At 35.8% G+C, this 17,679-nt stretch overlaps 1 protein-coding gene across 1 annotated transcript; it reads right to left on the reverse strand.

Moving 5' to 3' along the window:
• Positions 1-7,003: 7,003 nt before the first annotated feature.
• LOC119076076 (peptidyl-prolyl cis-trans isomerase FKBP4-like) lies at positions 7,004-8,789 on the reverse strand. The gene is made up of 4 exons (XM_037182725.1): positions 8,510-8,789; positions 8,207-8,446; positions 7,793-8,149; positions 7,004-7,726 (listed from the first exon to the last, which is right to left on the reverse strand). The coding sequence occupies exons 1-4, from the start codon at positions 8,628-8,630 to the stop codon at positions 7,056-7,058; spliced, it is 1,389 nt and encodes a 462-aa protein (XP_037038620.1). The 5' UTR covers positions 8,631-8,789; the 3' UTR covers positions 7,004-7,055.
• Positions 8,790-17,679: the final 8,890 nt, after the last annotated feature.

A 17,679-nucleotide genomic window follows, 5' to 3' on the forward strand; every position in this document is an offset into this window, starting at 1 on the left:
TATCGCCATTCTTCAAAGAGTTTCAAACTCCCTTCATCTTGAACATATTACGATTGATAAATGTCGAAATTTCGACTTTAGGTGGCTGTGGCTACGTGGTGAGGTTGTCGATGGAAGCTGTCGGGAATTGTATTCAAGTAAACATCCACTCGTCTATGAACAATCACTTGAATATTATGAATGGTCGAGAAGGCCAATTGAACAGAATCAATCGAAGAAAACCAGAAGAAAAGTCAGTCACGATTGTAATTTAAAGGAGAATAAAATCAAGAAGTTCAGGGGACAACATCCCCAAGTAAATTGTTTCATTGTAGATGGTAGAATTCTTGACAGAAGCCATTTTAACACGAATTAGTTTAGAAATAGTCCATCTATCCGTTTCGATAACAATCTGTATTCAAATTGACTCATCGGTCCAGCACAGCTGGATGGATCCGCGAAATGAATGTGGTTCCATGTAGTCCTTGAGTTCTCCAATGAGAACATGAAAAAAATCAGATGTGGTATCGCGACTCTATTTAACTTTTGTTCAACCGCACCGTGCAGTGTTTCATGTTCAATCGCATGGAATTAGAAAAAAATCGAAAAACCTAAAGCGAACGGATTGACACGAGGGACTGGACTAAATTTACAATAATCATGGACAATATCTGCATGTGTAAGTTCAAGAAATCATTGCCTAGACCTAGACATATTCGAAGGCAATCCAAGTTTTTTTTTCACTAATCATGGCATAGTGTGTTAGATAGGGCTGAGTTTACTGAGTGTTAACGTGATTCATACAGAAAAAATAATAAGAAAGGAGATAGGATCGAGTAGGTGACGTGAGTTAGAAACACAAGTCCATTGGTTCCCATCATCTATAGCCAGAACCATTTTTGTAAAAACTCATGAAGAATCCACAGGTGTTTCGGAAAAACGGAGAAGATTTTCTTAGCCAGGGCACCAAATCCTATCCCAACCATACCACCAAATTAGTGAAAATTCCTTCAGTTTGAAATTGTTACCTTGGGACCTGTGCCTTCCTATAGTGCTATTGATATCCAACGTCTCATATGTTATTTTCATAATCATCTTCAATTAGGCTACCAATTGGTTTGCAACAAAAGAAGTGTATTTTTGTCCTTCCTAATTTATTACAAATTATCTGCAAGAATGTCTTCGCTAGCACTGGTTTCTTAACTTCTTTGTTCGCGATATACGAAGAATGAAGAAATGTATTTACAGCTTGTGCCATTTTATTGTCCAGTAATTTAACGACTCAACTACAATATCCTTACCAGTCACTAAATTACAGTACGCCTACCAAACACAATGATTAAAATAAGAAATTGTCTTGTCGGCATTTCCTTTGACCGTGGTTTTATTCATATTGTACATTTCGTTTTGTTGGTTCTCCTTCAGATGTCTGTGGCTGCACACACAAGATAATATTTCGACACACTTATCATGTTTTCTTATGCCATTTTATCAACAAAAAAAAAACTGGTGGGCAGATGTCTCAATTTCGGTGGTGCAATTTCATGTCGTACATTACACATGCACGGTCCTTTGACAAAAATATAACAAAATTTTAAACAAACAAAACGTCTCACAAAAAGGACGAATTGTTGGGCAATATAATGCGGTCGAAAATTTGTTGTGTGCACTTAAAACAAAATTGGGAAAAAAGGAGAGGAAAACGCACAATAAAATAGAAATGAATTGAACATGCACACGGAAGTTGTCTGACAATTTTTGGACGATGATTTCAATCTTATACGATTTTATGGTGTAAAACATATCCTGTTCAGTTAATTTACACAATAAGGTAATATCGACGGTACATTTACATGCCGAGCCGAACGAAAATATTAAACATTTTCGTTAAAAACAAATTTCTCAGATTTTATAAAAATCTAGAACACACATTCCGATGCACATGTAAAATCGAAACGAATTGAACATATTTCTGCGGTGGATGTTTTAAAACAAGGGTGAAAGGTTCTCACGCTAAAAACCACAAAATGTGAGTGGTACGCTTGTAATATATGCAAAGTATGCGACACATAGCACATTACACATAAACATTGGAAAAGGTTGTTTTTATAGATCTCGGGGGTATTAACTTAAAACATTCCGTTTCGTGTTTGTGAACGTAAAATGTTCTTGTTTTAACTAATTTGTGTTTCCGGAATCATTTTTTTCTCTCTCGATATTTTTAATCGCTCAAAATATGAATTAGTTTCTGGTTGCGTATTATATGTTGACACGGGAAAAAATATTAATTTTTTTTCTGTTTATTATTTTTGCGGTTTGTTTTTTAGTTCCGTCTTGTGTTTGACGACGGGTTCTCCGGAACAAGCTGTTACACAAAATGGGTATCAAATGATTTAATAGAGCAAATTGCATATTATACCATTTACGGAAGGTTGAGTTAACTATTATTTCACTATTTAGTCAATGAGTGGGTGGTCATCAAATGAGGGACCATGGATCATTAGATATGGAATGTGGAAGTAGATGATTAGTTAACGAATTTATTGGATAATTTTTCTGAACTTCCTCAATCATTAAATCTGTTCCTTCATTTGATTGTTGATACAAAAATCTGTTACTTCAATTATTTTAACATACAATTTTCTATATCACGTCAAACGGGGAATCGTTGCTTAGTCTTGCCGATTGGAGATGAAATTGGTATTTGTTGCAGCGGACAATGAAAACACAAGCGGTCAGGTTGAATGCTGTGACAAGAAAAAATTTATTTTCTTTTTCTCTTAATGCTAAGTACATTCATGTTCCGAACTCACATTGCCATATGGTCAGTCATACGAAATAACAGATTCCAACACACCCACTTAATAAGTAATTACTGACCGGGACATTAATTCAAAAAAAAAAAAATTCGTTGATAAATCATAAAATTTCAAACTTTGACCGAGACAAGATATCTCTACTGTTTAACAAAAAACATTTACTGTCCATACAACTCTTTCACTGTATGCAGTTGCAAGTACAACTCTTTCACTGTACGAAATCCTTTTTAAAAATAAAAATTTTATTCTTCGGATAACATACCGATTCAATTCAATTCAATATCCAGTGCCGATGCCGTGTGTAACAAAATCCACGCTCGGTTTCCATTCATACCTTTCAGCGCATTCTCTTGCCATCCGCGTTCGATTGTTCCCTTCACACGTTTCAGCAGAATCCTTTGCAATGTGACCAATTCACCAAATTTTGGTATTCGAGCCATCCAGAAGCACTTACTGTCTTCGAATTCATCATGAACGCACTGTCCAAACTTTTCTTTTGTAGTGTTCGTTCTTCTTTTCAATGATTTCGTGTCCACAGAACAATATTTGCTACTTCCCATTGTTCTTTGTCGAATTTTCCATGCCTCGTGAGCCGTTGATGTCTCGATGATGTACGACAAAACACTTCCATGAACGAGCAAATTGACTTCAGACTACGTGTTCGTATACCAATTCCAGCAGTTTTCACGTCCAAAACCAGCAAAACGATTCCAGTTGTTTTCACGTCCAAACAAACCAAACGATTCCAGTTTCTTGTCCGTCCAATTCCTCTTCCTCAATGTTACGCAAACAATTCGTTTTCGATCAAGCACTTCGATGATTGGCTATTCTCTTCGTTTTGTACCGATTCACACATGAGCGAAATCAAAGAATATTCTAACAAATTCGAATCATCGGCAAATGGAAACTTTATAAAATGGATGCGCAGCAATGCTGTTTCGACGTGTGATATTTATTTCACGTAAATCTGGGCCCATAACCTGTTGAAATACGATGTTTCAGCGGACAATGAAAACACAAGCGGTCAGGTTGAATGCTGTGACAAGGAGAAATTTATTTTCTTTTTCTCTTAATGCTAAGTACATTCATGTTCCGAACTCACATTGCCATATGGTCAGCCATTCGAAATAACATATTCCAATAGTATTGGTTCGCAGTTTTCGAACATTATGATCTCGAGTTGCATAAAATTCGTCATCACATACGCGCGGTGTTCGGATGTCAAAATTACTTACCTAGAAGAATAATTCAAAAACTTCAGTTCTATGTTGTTGTCTCGTTTTCGCTTATGTGATAAAATAGAGTACACACTTGTCACTATCAGTCTCGGCAAGCCTAGACTTCTTCGTGACACGAAATAAAAGTGAAAAAACACGTTTTCATGTGTTTTTGACCTCGGTTTCGCCTCGGATCAACAAAGTTCACACTTTGTGCCAGCCATACAGCTTTTTATGCCTTTAGTAAATCATTATTACACGCTTTCTGGAACGAAATCACTCGCGTGGTCTCTCCCGTTGTGACATAAATATCTATGTTCCAATCAAAGGAAGTAATACACTTGCCTATTACATTGTGATGATGTGCTTGCTGTCTGTGAAAGATTAATTGATTTGGCAAATTAATTACCAAGTCTTCTAGCCATAGAAGAGCACAGTATTTTTCTTGGACAAAGTTGCTGTTCTTACTGATTGAGTACTCTAAATGCAAATTAATTAAAAAAAATATCCCATTCAAATTAAAAGCAATTCCGTGTTGCCATGGTTCTTTGTCCTGCTCAAAATTATAATAAACAAAAGCAAAAAATACGCAATCAACCACCCAATTATTTTTTCGCATAATTTTCTTTATGCTTCCTCCTTATTATATCCCAATCCAAACTAATTAAAAAAAAATTCAAATTTTAAATCAACTTTTTTAATTTCATTGCATTTTTTCGGTTCTTTGTTTCGCCTAAATATCAATTCTACTTTTTATTCGGTGTGGAAGGATATGTCGTCAGCGAATTATACACTTGATTTGTGGCACACAGTAATGAATATTGAATTTTATATGAATTGGTTATAATGTCGTTGTATGATATCAGAAATCCATAAGCGCAGGTGTTCACCATCGTTATTACATTTTTATTGAGCTCGCACTGGTGTGATGTGTGGTGGAATGGATAGCATGCATAGCATGTACGGCATTTCTTTCGACATTATTCCAACTTTTTGTTACACTTTTTTTTCCCTCGTCCATATAACATATCGTTATGTATACGACTTCCTTAACGGAAGGAGTTAATTTGATTTGTTATATCGTTTTCAATGGAAAGGAATTCTCCATTTTTTAAGACGGATGTTTCGACATGATGATATTAGGCATCGTCGTTCGCTCAACCGAATTCAGACTGCGGTGTTTGTGATAGGTTAAGTTAGGTTATTTTAAGGACAAGGACATTGATTACATAGTGTCATTCTGTTGGTTAGACTCTTGTTTTCAACTGTTTTCAACACACTAAAATGATACAAATAATGCTTACGATGTCTGAATTTGTTGATCTAATCGAATGTGGTGAAACCTTTAATCTTTCAGAAACAACCTGCGCATCACAGTGTAATCACTAAATCTGTTACTTGATATGATTAACGTTTCGTGTTTCATACAAAATCTTTTACTTCGTTTTGTTTTAACATTTTCATTTATAAGAAGACACTAGAAGCCTGCCGCGGGTCCCGCGGTACAGGTCGTATAGACTAGAATAGATTTTTTCCTGGCATGTGTCTTAATGGTAATTTTGCGACTCGCCTCGGGTTGAGATCAAAATGTAAAATTTCAGTTAGGGTATGGTAATGCCACGATTTTATGTATGACAGTAAGAGGTGTGCGCCTGTCAGCTTTTTCCCTTTTACTTAGGCTATTGGCACATTGCACGAATAGTCACTTTATAATACCATGTGTGAATAGTCTCTTGTCGCTATTCGTACAATCTGAAGAAAATCGTATTTTCTCAAGGTCGAACAAAAAGCTTAGGGAGTGTTAATAAACGATGCCCACTTTAATAATAATTCTGTCGATGGCGTTTGAGATTTGAATTCAGTTTCTACTAAAGCTTTGAGCTCCATTTACAACAATTAACTAACATCCTAATCAGGTATGAAACTAACTTCTGATAAAATTGTTCTCGTCCCTTTCCCACCCACTTTTTTGTCAGACTTTTGCAGCTACACGTACAACTAAACTAAGCTTCAGAAAACTTTTTTTTATTCATGAGATAAAATTGAGTTTTAAAATTTTAATATTTTATGCGCATATTTTGCTGAAAAAAAAAACTTTTATCTGCGAAATGGTGTTGAGTTGAATTTTGAGATAGTGACACTGGTAAATGTCCACATAAAAATGTTTTTTTTGTGGGTATGAAATTATATGAGTATTATATACGAAGCGAGCGGAACATTAAACTTCATATAAAACAATTTACAAAGCTAACAAAGACGAAATTTTATCCGGCATCAAAAAAAGTTTATGTTTAAATTAACGTATACACAGGACACAACAACATGAAGCAAAGATATTGTTTCATCTGTGTGATATGAAAATATAACGCATTGGGACTAATGGCGTCAACATAATCCCATTGCATTTTTCCGTTTCTAATTATTTTGTACGGGAATCATTACCGAATATCATCACCAGAAACATAATGGTTTATTCAGAGACATCAAACATTAAACACTAATAAGACTGTGAGATTCTCATCTATCATTTGCTTCCTATTAGAATTTTCTTCTTTGTTTTTCTTGTTAGAAACAAGTTTTGTTTTTTAATTTTAACCGACTTGGCTCGCATAGTTTCCCCTCGATTTAAGTTTAAAGAATCGAAACCGAAAGTAGAGTTATTTAGTCTTCGACCTTACTTGGAGTGCTTGTTGGCTTTAGAGATAGTTGAAAGTTTTTAATATCAATTTTTAGCTACGGAAACTTTCAGAACGGAAGGCTTATTCACTGTCTATATGTAGACATCGACGACAAAAATAAACGACCTTCTCTGGCTGTTTGTTAAAAAAAATTGAAGTAATAGATTTCAGAAAAATTCGACCGAATTTAGTCAAAAACCTCTGAACAACATTTTTTCAGATTTTGACTCATTTGTTAGCAGCTTACCGATGAGCAATTGAACAACATTAAATCAAAAAATCAAATTCAAGTTTTTTATTAACTTGGACATAGATAGCTTCCATTACATAAGGCTGAAACAACCTTGTAAACACAACAAAGCTCAACCGATTAGAGCTTTACCCATTGCTTTGTAGAGAGATTGTTGAGATGCCAGACGGTCACACTCACCAATTCGATTGATTGCCGCTTTGTTGTCTGGATAATGTGCCAACAGTTTTCCAAATTGCGTCTTCGCCTCCTCAAAGCACTTACGATGCATCAAGAGCAGGCCAGTACGATACATTGCCTTTTCATTGTCTGGTTTCATCTTCAACGCCTTTTTCAGGTACTCGTCGCACAATTCGGGTGTCTTCGCATCGAAATAGGCTATACTGATATTCAAGTAGCAAGTGAACAATAGATCATCACGGTCTGAATTCGGCCCATCCAAGTCGATAGAGGTTTCAAGCAAATCAATTGCTTGCTTAAATCGCTCCAAAGCCAGTCTCACATTCGACCGTTTGGATAGATAATGATTGCCTTTCAATTTGCACTCTAGACCTTCTTTAAATCGTTCTTCGCCGGTCATCTCTTCAGAGGCTTTAGCTCTAACGCACGATCTTAATGTGATCATGAATGTGTGGAATTCGGAATTCTTCTGATATTTGCGGTACTCTTGCTCGCTGAGCATCTCTTTCAAATAGTCGTACCTTATCATGAACACCGCCTTCTGCCCAACCATCATATTCGCGACCGCCATTTCGATACCCTTCGGTATTCGTTCCAGTTCACCTAAAGCGCAAAATACTCGAATCAAAATTGCTATTTAATTCTATAGTGTCGGACGTTGCAACAGACCTTCACCCAAAGTCCAAGAAAAATCACCCGATTCTGCAACGCGGTAAGGCACTTCCATTCGCAATGCGAGCTCATCGATGAGATCTTTCGTAGAATCCCACTGACCACCATCCGGTAAATTGCAATACATTGTTTGCGAGCCTTTAAAATTGCTGAAGCTTGACAAGGTGCAGGAGACTTGCGAGTTGTAAGTTGGATAAGAATCGCCGTATCCTCTTTTCACGTGTCTGATCAACATTACCCCACCATCCTTACCGTCGGTCCAATTGCCAAAGTCGAAATCAAGCAATTCGACCTCAAAAACGATCTCCGAGTTGGCGGGAACTTCACACAAAAACTTTCGATGCTTGTACGCTTCTGTCAATGGTTCGAAGGTCAATCAAAGAGTGAAATGTTTGTTAGAAGGCTACTCACTCTGCTTGTAGCAATAGTTTGGCAGGCAAGTGAAAATTGCGATCTCATGTTTCTTCATCGTTCTCAAGCCAATGTCCAGAGCTTTGGGCAGTTCCGATGATTCATGAGAGAACGGATCGTGCAGTTTCGTTTTCCATGGTTTCCCCAATTGACGACTGTTGTAGAACAATTTGTTTCCCTTCTTCAGTGTACCAGCCACATGAATTAATACATCATCATCTAGCTTCGGGTGACTGTAATCTGCCCGGTTGGTCTGTTAGACTCATTAAAATTCAAAATTCCTTCTTTCGGAAATCAATTTACATTTTCCCTCCCGTACGATCTGCTTCAAAATGCCGCCGTCCAGGTTTTTGGTAATGTCACACTCGTTAGCACCGTGCTTAGAGTCATCGCCACTGATATGAACTTCATTTAAACTGCTCATTTTTATGGTTTAAAATTAAGACACAAAATGTAAATTTTAAATGTCAGACGAGGTAACTACTGTAGAATTTCACTGGTGCCGAGTCTTTAGTAAAAAAATATTTTACGTTCAGTTTGACACGCTCAGGCGAGAGTCCATAGAATATAAATATTTTCATTGAAGTTGACGTTTCTCACATGCTTATCATTTTCCAGTGAGTCACTGCGCCACCTGTCAACATATTCCTGGTGGCTCAGGGAATTATTACTTTCGCCCGTTTCTTATGAAATAATAGTCATCACTTCGAAGAAAACGAATAATTTTAATAAAAATGTTTGAGTGTTTTTATTGTAAAATAATGGAGTAGGGTTGGGCTGTGCTAGTCGTACGTTACTTTTTTGTTTTATAAAATTTCGATATTTAGAGCAACGCACTTCAAGCAAAGGGGATCATAGTTGACAGCTGCTAAATAGAGTACTATTTTGTATGAAATGGTTTTTTACAGTGTTGTACAGTTGTATGGCACACTGTCAAGTTTCAGTACCCTATTTAGAGTACCCATAGAGTTACACTCGAGAGGTTGCATGGTGGCACTGATGCTAATCGGCACCCAAAAATTACGTGGGAACCCAGACATATCTAAAAATGAGAGCGCCACCATGCCATCTCTCGAGTGTAACTCTATGAGAGTACCACTCATCATGGTTGACAGCTGTCATATAGACTACTATTTTGTATGAAATGGTTTTTTACAGTGTTGTATCGTTGCGTGACACACTGTCCCCCCGTTTCAGTACCATATTTAGAGTACCACTCATGCTTGAAGTGCGTTGTTTAGAGTCCAAACTTCTTCTTCAATCCAAACTCTGATTTAATATTTAATCCTTACATTTTGGAGTTTTTTTTACGAATGTTAATGCTGGGAGATCAGTGCTATGAATCAAGTTCAACTCTCTACCTCCAAGCACTCAAATGTGAATTGTCCTCAGAATTGTCAAAAAGACTTCAGCACACGGCAGAGTAAAATAAACCAGGCAGGGGTTCATTTTCGAAATGTCAAATAAGAGACCTAATACACTCGATGAAAATGAACTCAAATGAACACTGACATAAATTTAAAAAAAATTTATTCGCAAAAAATATAGGGCTACTAGATTATTCAGGTCCCCAGTCAAATCAGCGCTCCTGCCTGGTTAACTTTACTCTGTCGTGATAAGCATAATAGCATGTGTGTCAAGCTAATTCCCATTATACAATTTTAGAAACCTAATGTGACGTTAAAGTTCAAAGTACCGAGCAACAGAAGTAGTAGATTCAACGATTTTATGTGATATGATATGTTCGTCTTCTACGTATAGATTTTAAGACAAATTAACCAAAAGTGCTAAAATGTTTCATTAACGAAGAACATAAGCCATTAAACAGGCCCAACATACCAGCACTTTAAATCATCGAACATAAATGAGAAGCAATTTGTCAGGAGAAAATTAAAAATTTCTAACGATAAATTCGATCCTTACTTTGTATCTACATTTAATGTTCGACGTTCGTCTAAAGTAATTAGACGAAGACGAAAAAAAAAACTTTTCACTTTTTTAGTATGCTCAATCTTTTCCATGCATATTAACAAGAATAATTTTTTTTTCTTTAATCTTCTGATTGTTTCGAGTGTCTACGACCATGTATTATATAGATGTTTTCAATTCTGTTAAACAAAAATCCCGCATCGATGAATATGAAGATGTTAAAAAATATTCACTCTTCGGCACTTTGGGATTGGTTTTTTTTTTCATTCTTCATTCGTGTGTATCTTCTACAACATTGGATGCGTGGTGTAAAACAAAGTGGATTCGCTCCTCTTGTACGGACAGCATGACGTATAATAAATAATTTCAATGATTGATAACATCGTTAGTCAAGATGTGTTCTCCTCGTCATATATTTATATGTAAAAAGTACTCGCTCTCTGTTAGCGTACAGGAATAAATATAATATTTTTATTGCTGAATGAGTGATGTGTGTTGTGTGTGTCTACAGCATTTTTGGTTTCATTTCTGGGGAATCGATGATGTTGTCTTAAAGTCGATTGATTGCATTTGGTGATTATCTTTACACAAACCAAACAATTTTTTAGTTTAAATTAACTTTCTCGATTTTTTTTTCCTTCCTCTTCTTCTTCTTGCACCTCTTTGCCTTTGGAGACTGTGATACATCTATTTTGGGTCAAGCTTACAAGACGACGGCAGAATGTTTTTTTTTTGTATTTTTTCAGATAAAAATATTGTGACGATTGACTGTTCACATCGACGTGACAGCTTAATATCAAAACCTGTCACATACATTTCCAAAAACATCAATTCATTTTTCCTATTCATATTACTCTCATGGCATGATTTTCATTTTAGACTTTTTTTTCATCGAACACCAAAACGTAAAGTCTTCTTCCTTCACAAGACTGACGAAGCCAAGTTGAAATATCATTATTAATTGAATAGATAGATACACGTTCTTTACACGGCCTTTTGTTTGCGAATCAATTGAAAAGTTTTCGATACTGTGAAACTTTGTCGACACAAGATGATTATACCAATCATTTCGCGATCGATGGGCTTTATTTCATTGTTGGACAGACAACAAAAATTGTATACCAAATAGTATCCGACCCATTCGACCTCTAGATTTTCATTTTATTCTTTGGTTTCGCTCATCAGGAAATGAATGAATAGCTTCTCTATCGTAAAATAATCTTGACAAAATTGTGTCGATAGATTCTCTCGAAATCAATCACCTTCGAATTTTACCGAAGCACTGCTCCTAGCATTAACATAGAAAATATTAGGAGGCTAATGAAATCGCAGTAGATTTTTAGCCCCGTACGAAGTACAAAGGGTCTTATAGGATTACGATGCCGTGTGTAATTGATGGAATTCGAAGCAGACGGTAAGGGCAAAGTGTTTGCCTATGTTCATAGATGACGAATCTGCAATAAAAATTTTGTCTGTCCGTCTGTCTGTCCGTCACGTCGATATCATGAGTAAATCAAATCCGATTTCAAAAATTTTTTTTTCCCCTGAAAGATAGTCAAAATAGTGAGGCTAAGTTCGAAGATGGGCATATTTGGGTCGGCCCTTCGTGAGTTAGGGCCGCCTAAGTGCTTTAAGGTCTTTTGGGGATATTTACGGCAAAAAAAAAACGATGGAAATGCAAATGAAACGGCAAAAGATAGGTATTGTCGATACCGATCCAGGAAAAAAGTTTATTAAAATCGGGTGAATGGACCGTGAGTTAGGGCCCTAAAAGTGAAAGGCTACTCGGCCCTAAGTGTATTTTGCATATAACTCGAGTAAATTTCATCCTTTTTTCGTAATTTTTGTTTCATTTGAAAGGTAATCGAAGCCCGAATATAATGTGGCGAAAAACGTTTTAAATTTGGGTCCTTGGACTGAGGCCGCTCCTCGGCCCTAAGTGTATTTTGCGTATAGATCGAGTAAATATCATCCAATTTTGCTAGTTTTTGTCTTATATGAAAGGTAATTGAATACCGAATAGAATGTGGTGAGAAAAATGTTTGAAATTTGGGTCCTTGGACTGAGGCCGCTCCTCGGTCCTAAGTATATTTTGCATATAAATCGATTAAATCTCATCCAATTTTGCTAGTTTTTGTCTTATATGAAAGGTAATTGAATACCGAATAGAATGTGGTGAGAAAAACGTTTTAAATTTGGGTCCTTGGACTGAGGCCGCTCCTCGGTCCTAAGTATATTTTGCGTATAGATCGAGTAAATATCATCCAATTTTGCTAGTTTTTGTCTCATATGAAAGGTAATTGAATACCGAATAGAATGTGGTGAGAAAAATGTTTGAAATTTGGGTCCTTGGACTTAAGCCGCTCCTCGGTCCTAAGTATATTTTGCATATAAATCGATTAAATCTCATCCAATTTTGCTACTTTTTGTCTTATATGAAAGGTAATTGAACACCGAATAGAATGTGGTGAGAAAAATGTTTCAAATTTGGGTTCTTGGACTGAGGCCGCTCCTCGGCCCTAAGTGTATTTTGCATATAACTCGAGTAAATTTGATCCGATTTTCCTAAATTTTGTTTCATTTGAAAGGTAATCGAACACCGAATAGAATGTTGTTGAAAAAAAAATTAAATTTGGGCCCTTGGACTAAGGCCGCTACTCGGCCCTAAGTGTATTTTGCATATAACTCAAGTAAATTTCATCCCTTTTTCCTAATTTTTGTTTCATTTAAAATGTAATTGAACACAGAATAGAATGTTGTGGAAAAAAATTTAAAATTTGGGTCCTTGGACTAAGGCCGCTCCACGGCCCTAAGTGTGTTTTGCATATAACTCGAGTAAATTTGATCCGATTTTCCTAATTTATTTTTCATTTGAAAGGTAATCGAACACCGAATAGAATGTTGTTGAAAAAATAAATAAATTTGGGTCCTGGGACTAAGGCCGCTACTCGGCCCTAAGTGTATTTTGCATATAACTCGAGTAAATTTCATCCGATTTTCCTAATTTTTTTTTTTTCATTTAAAAGGTAGTTGAACACCGAATAGAATGTTGTTGAAAAAAAATCAAAATTTGGGTCGTTGGACTAAGCCCGCTACTCGGCTCTAAGTGTATTTTGCATATAACTCGAGTAAATGTCATCCGATTTTCCTAATTTTTGTTTCATTTGGAAGGTAATCGAAGGCCGAATAGAATACTGTTGGAAAAAAAATAAATTTGGGTCGTTGGACTAAGGCCGTAACTTGGCCTTAGGCCTCTCAATAAATTAAAATTTTAGGTCAACTTGAAATTTGTGTAACATTTGAAAGGAACGTCGTACGGGGCTTCGTAATTGCGCAATTTCTAAGATGTACACATTTCATAATAATTTGACTTCAACTACGTTTACGGGTGCAATAGGTCTACGGTCAAAGTAGGGTGACAGACGCACTAGGGTCGCGTACGCAATAGACGTACGGGTTCGTACGGGGCTCAGTCGCAGCGAACGCTCCGACTGCTCTGATGGCTCGTTTTTGTTTAAAGATTAGATGACTTGTTTTTGTTGTTTTAGCTAAAATAGACAATGAAAACAAATCTTAAGTGATGGCTCTTACCACTGAAGCCTAAAAATTAGTCGCTTACTAATTCAGTATTAATGCTAGCAGCTAGTGCAACGATTTTACACTTTATTTTACATAGAAAATAATGCGATAAAATTTAGATGTTTTACAGACACAAACACCACCACCAGTATAATTATTGATCAGACGCATTACCAAGAGCTAAATTCAAAAATCTTTTACTTCATTAATTTCGACGTATTCATATTGCTATAAAGAATCATATTAGCCAGGGCTTATCGTTCACTTCAGTCTCTTCTGTCAGTAACAGATGATACCGCCGTTTATTAAAGGCTGTGTATGAATTGGATTGGTCAAATTCAATTTTAGAAACAAAAAGTTCTGCATGAAGGTGCATGATCTGCGGTATATAATGTTTCAACATGTGCCATGCCATGTGATTAACATGTTTCCTCCCATCAAAAGGCCATGAGAAAATGACGTTTTCTTTTGTCTGACGATTCGGGGGATAAAATAGAGATTTTTTACACCGAACTGTTCCCTTTGTGTTTGTTCTGGAACATTGTGTAACAAATTGATGTTTGGAATCTCTTGTGAGTGTGGAAATGACGGTTAATCATTCCTCGCATACATGTAAAACATTGCGTTCACCTCGCTTCGCTCATGCCCTTGTTGCAATCTGCTATTTTCGACCCTCGGTGAACAAGTACTCTTTTTGTTCAGTCAATTGACGGAGGAGAAAAAATAGTTATTTGTTCACAGAAGGAAAAAGTTGGGTATGTCATTTTGATGGTGTTGTTCGAGTGACCTGAGAAAATGCAACTTTCATCATTTGATCTGAGATACAATTTTTCACTAAGGCTTTCAAAGCGATACCGGATAGGAGAAAATTCCGGAGTTATGAAACAGTAATTTATACGGATAAAAAAAATTAAAAGTGACTCGTTTTCGTGCGAATTTTGCTGATCCGAGGCGTAGCCCTATTTTTCTTTTACAAAAGAAAGGTGACAAAATAAATACTTTCTCACTAAATTGTCACTTCACGTTGTAGTGAGGGGACTTTGCAAATTTTCAGAAAATATGAAATTGCAACAAGAACGAAGTCTGCGGTTAGAGTCAAGGCTGTAATTCGCTTTTCTTTAATGTTTCTATTATGTCCACTTGCTAAACGAATAGTGTAAAATCTTGGTTGACAAGAACTTTACACTCATTCATTGTTTTCAAATGCCTCTGTACTAATTCTAACAGTCCGTCCGCCTGATACGACTTCTTAGAAGCTATATTACCACATCACAAAACTAAAAATATTTCTTTTTTACTTTTCTGTAAATACAGAAACATAAATAAATCCTTGGATGTAACATGTAATACGACAATGGCTTTTGTCTATAACTTAATAAAATACATCCAATAATATCCTACTTAGCGTTCTCATTATCGAAAACATAACAATTCTGTGTGGCGGCGGAAAATTTTCATCGTTTTCGGTTTATTTATGATTTTTTCAAATTCACTCACTAATAGTGTTGAATGCGTTCTTAATGGATAATAATTCTATTTACGGCTTCTTGGGTCACCACGTAAGGTCAACTGTGCGTTGAATAAATCCAGATGAATTTTTATTTTGCTTTTTTTTTCTTGGTTCGTTCTCGTATTGTGGAAGTTCTAATTTTAAAAGTGCTTCTTCCGACCGATGTTTAACGATTATACGATGTACGTGCGTGCAATGTTATCCATATATTCGTTCATAATAGCACGGCATAATCATTTAGTGCGCATTATATGGAAGAATTTATGTATAATGATCGGAAAACAGGGAACAAAAAATTCATATTCTAATAAGCTCTTGTCTCTAAGACACACCAATTTTCACTTTCCCATTTCTATTATGAACAAATAAGAATAACTTTCCCATTAAGCCGCTCGCCGCATTCATACATCTGTTTTAGGACTCTATATAGTTTCCAGCCATATATTTCATTTCATAAAATATTTAAATGGCTGGGTTCGGTTGCGTTTTGAAAAGTATAAAACAAAAATATATTTCGTAGATTTGTTTGGAGAATGAATGGGATAATTAATGGTAATGCGTTCGAGATTATTTTTGGGAGGTGAGGGGATATAATATATGCATGTAACGATTTAAGATTTTGTCAGTTTACAAACAGAAAAATGGTAATTAAAATTAACCTACCAAATAGCTACTAAGAGTGTGTTACGTTGATGAAGTTGTTGGATGGAATTTAATCTGGCATATCCAGCTAGTCTGTGAATTTAAATGAAACGACTATAAATTTTCACCACACTGTGCTATGGAGGTAATATAACTTCGGACGCGTGGAATGACCCTGAATTATCGAACACTCGTTTTTAATAACTAAACAATTGAGTTACAAACAATTTTTTTTTCCATGGAGAACCTAATTATAATACACTTTGTCTCGTATCATATGACAAAAAAAATAAAACTTTTTTTATAAATCATTTTGAAAGTCACTAAAAACACGAAAATTCGAATAGAAATACAGTATGTCATCAAAAAATTTTGTATTTAGATTCGAATTTTCGTGTTTTCAGTGACTTTCAAAATGATTTATAAAAAAAGTTTTAACTTTTTTTGGCATATGATACGAGACAAAGTGTCTTATAATTAGGTTCTCCGTCGATAAAAAATTTAAAAAAAATTTGTTTGTAACTCAATTGTTTACAAAAAATACACGTCAGTTTCTCCCAGCTCATTTTTGCACACATAATATTGACCATTTCGACGAAATAATAACCTTTTAGAGTTGGCAAACGTCTCTTAAATCTGCTACTTCTTTTGTTTAAAGTATCGTTTTGAATTTAGTGCAGTAGATGTTTACGTCACAAGTACGGAACTGTTGAAAAGTCTACTTTTCAAATGAAGTTTGTTGATCGGAGGCGAAGCTGAGGTCAGTAACCACCCAAAAATGTGACTTTTCATTTTTCGTCCAAGTTACGTACTAGATATTTACCTAACGCATGCTTTCGAGCCGGAGGCGAGTGCTGGAATTGTATTCGATAAAAAAGATTTTAGGCATAAGTAAGGAACAACGTTTTTCCTAAACGACGTGGGAACTGGGCGACGAAGGCGAACCGATGGAACTGAGGGAAAAGGGCTGCTTTTTTAAATGAACTGTTTTCGGTGCAGAAGCATTTAAAATGTTTTACTTCAGTTGTTTTCACTTTTACACACATTTTGCTATGTAAGACAACACTAGCCAGGTATCGATGCTTATTTTTACCGTTGTCGATAGCAGATGACTAGCTTTTTCCTCATAATGAAGCTCATATGTCTTATGTCTAATGCCGCATAGGCAAGGCAAAAACTACTAGTGTACTCACACAAACAGAAAATATCTAAGGGCTATGCTTCTTCAATGAACTTGCATGCTTGACTCGCTACGTTTATTCTATTTTACATGAATAACGAGGGATACGATTTTAGTCTAAACTTGAGGAACCCTCGCTTCGCTTTCACCATGGTTTTTTAACCTGTCACATACGGCTATCGATAACCACAACAAAAACAATGACAAGCTCTGGGTAATATGGTCATTTTATAGTAAAATTCATGTTGAAAAAATTGAAGTACAAGATTTGAAAACAACCGATTAGAAATACTTTGATCGATGGTAGTAATAGACTCGATAATAATACTGGTCATATGTTCGCCGTATGTAAAAGGTAATAGAAATTTCAAATCAAACGATATGGTAAGTTAGAGAGACAAGTTTTTTAAACCAAGATATGCTTATTGCATTGTTAGATGTACGATATCTGAATGCAATAACTTACAGCGTAAACATAACTTCCTATACAAGCCTTTTCAACTAAAAGACCATCTGCAATAGTAGACAATGTCCCCATAGTTAACGTAAAACGTATTGAGTTGTCCAAAATCAGAATAAAAGAACGTCCTTTTCGGTGTCCATTCTTTACATTTCATTAACCGGAGTCGTAAG

The sequence above is a fragment of the Bradysia coprophila genome, unplaced genomic scaffold, assembly GCF_014529535.1.
Source record: "Bradysia coprophila strain Holo2 unplaced genomic scaffold, BU_Bcop_v1 contig_232, whole genome shotgun sequence".
In the NCBI taxonomy this organism is placed as follows: Eukaryota; Metazoa; Arthropoda; class Insecta; order Diptera; family Sciaridae; genus Bradysia; species Bradysia coprophila.

Bases quoted from the DNA above. Each gene is read 5' to 3' on its own strand.
- LOC119076076 (XM_037182725.1), bottom strand. From the start codon at position 8,630: ATGAGCAGTTTAAATGAAGTTCATATCAGTGGCGATGACTCTAAGCAC. The intron at 8,447-8,509 runs GTAAATTGATTT...CCAACCGGGCAG, and splicing joins GATCGTACGGGAGGGAAAAT to ATTACAGTCACCCGAAGCTA. The intron at 7,727-7,792 runs GTCTGTTGCAAC...TTTGCGCTTTAG, and splicing joins TTCTTGGACTTTGGGTGAAG to GTGAACTGGAACGAATACCG.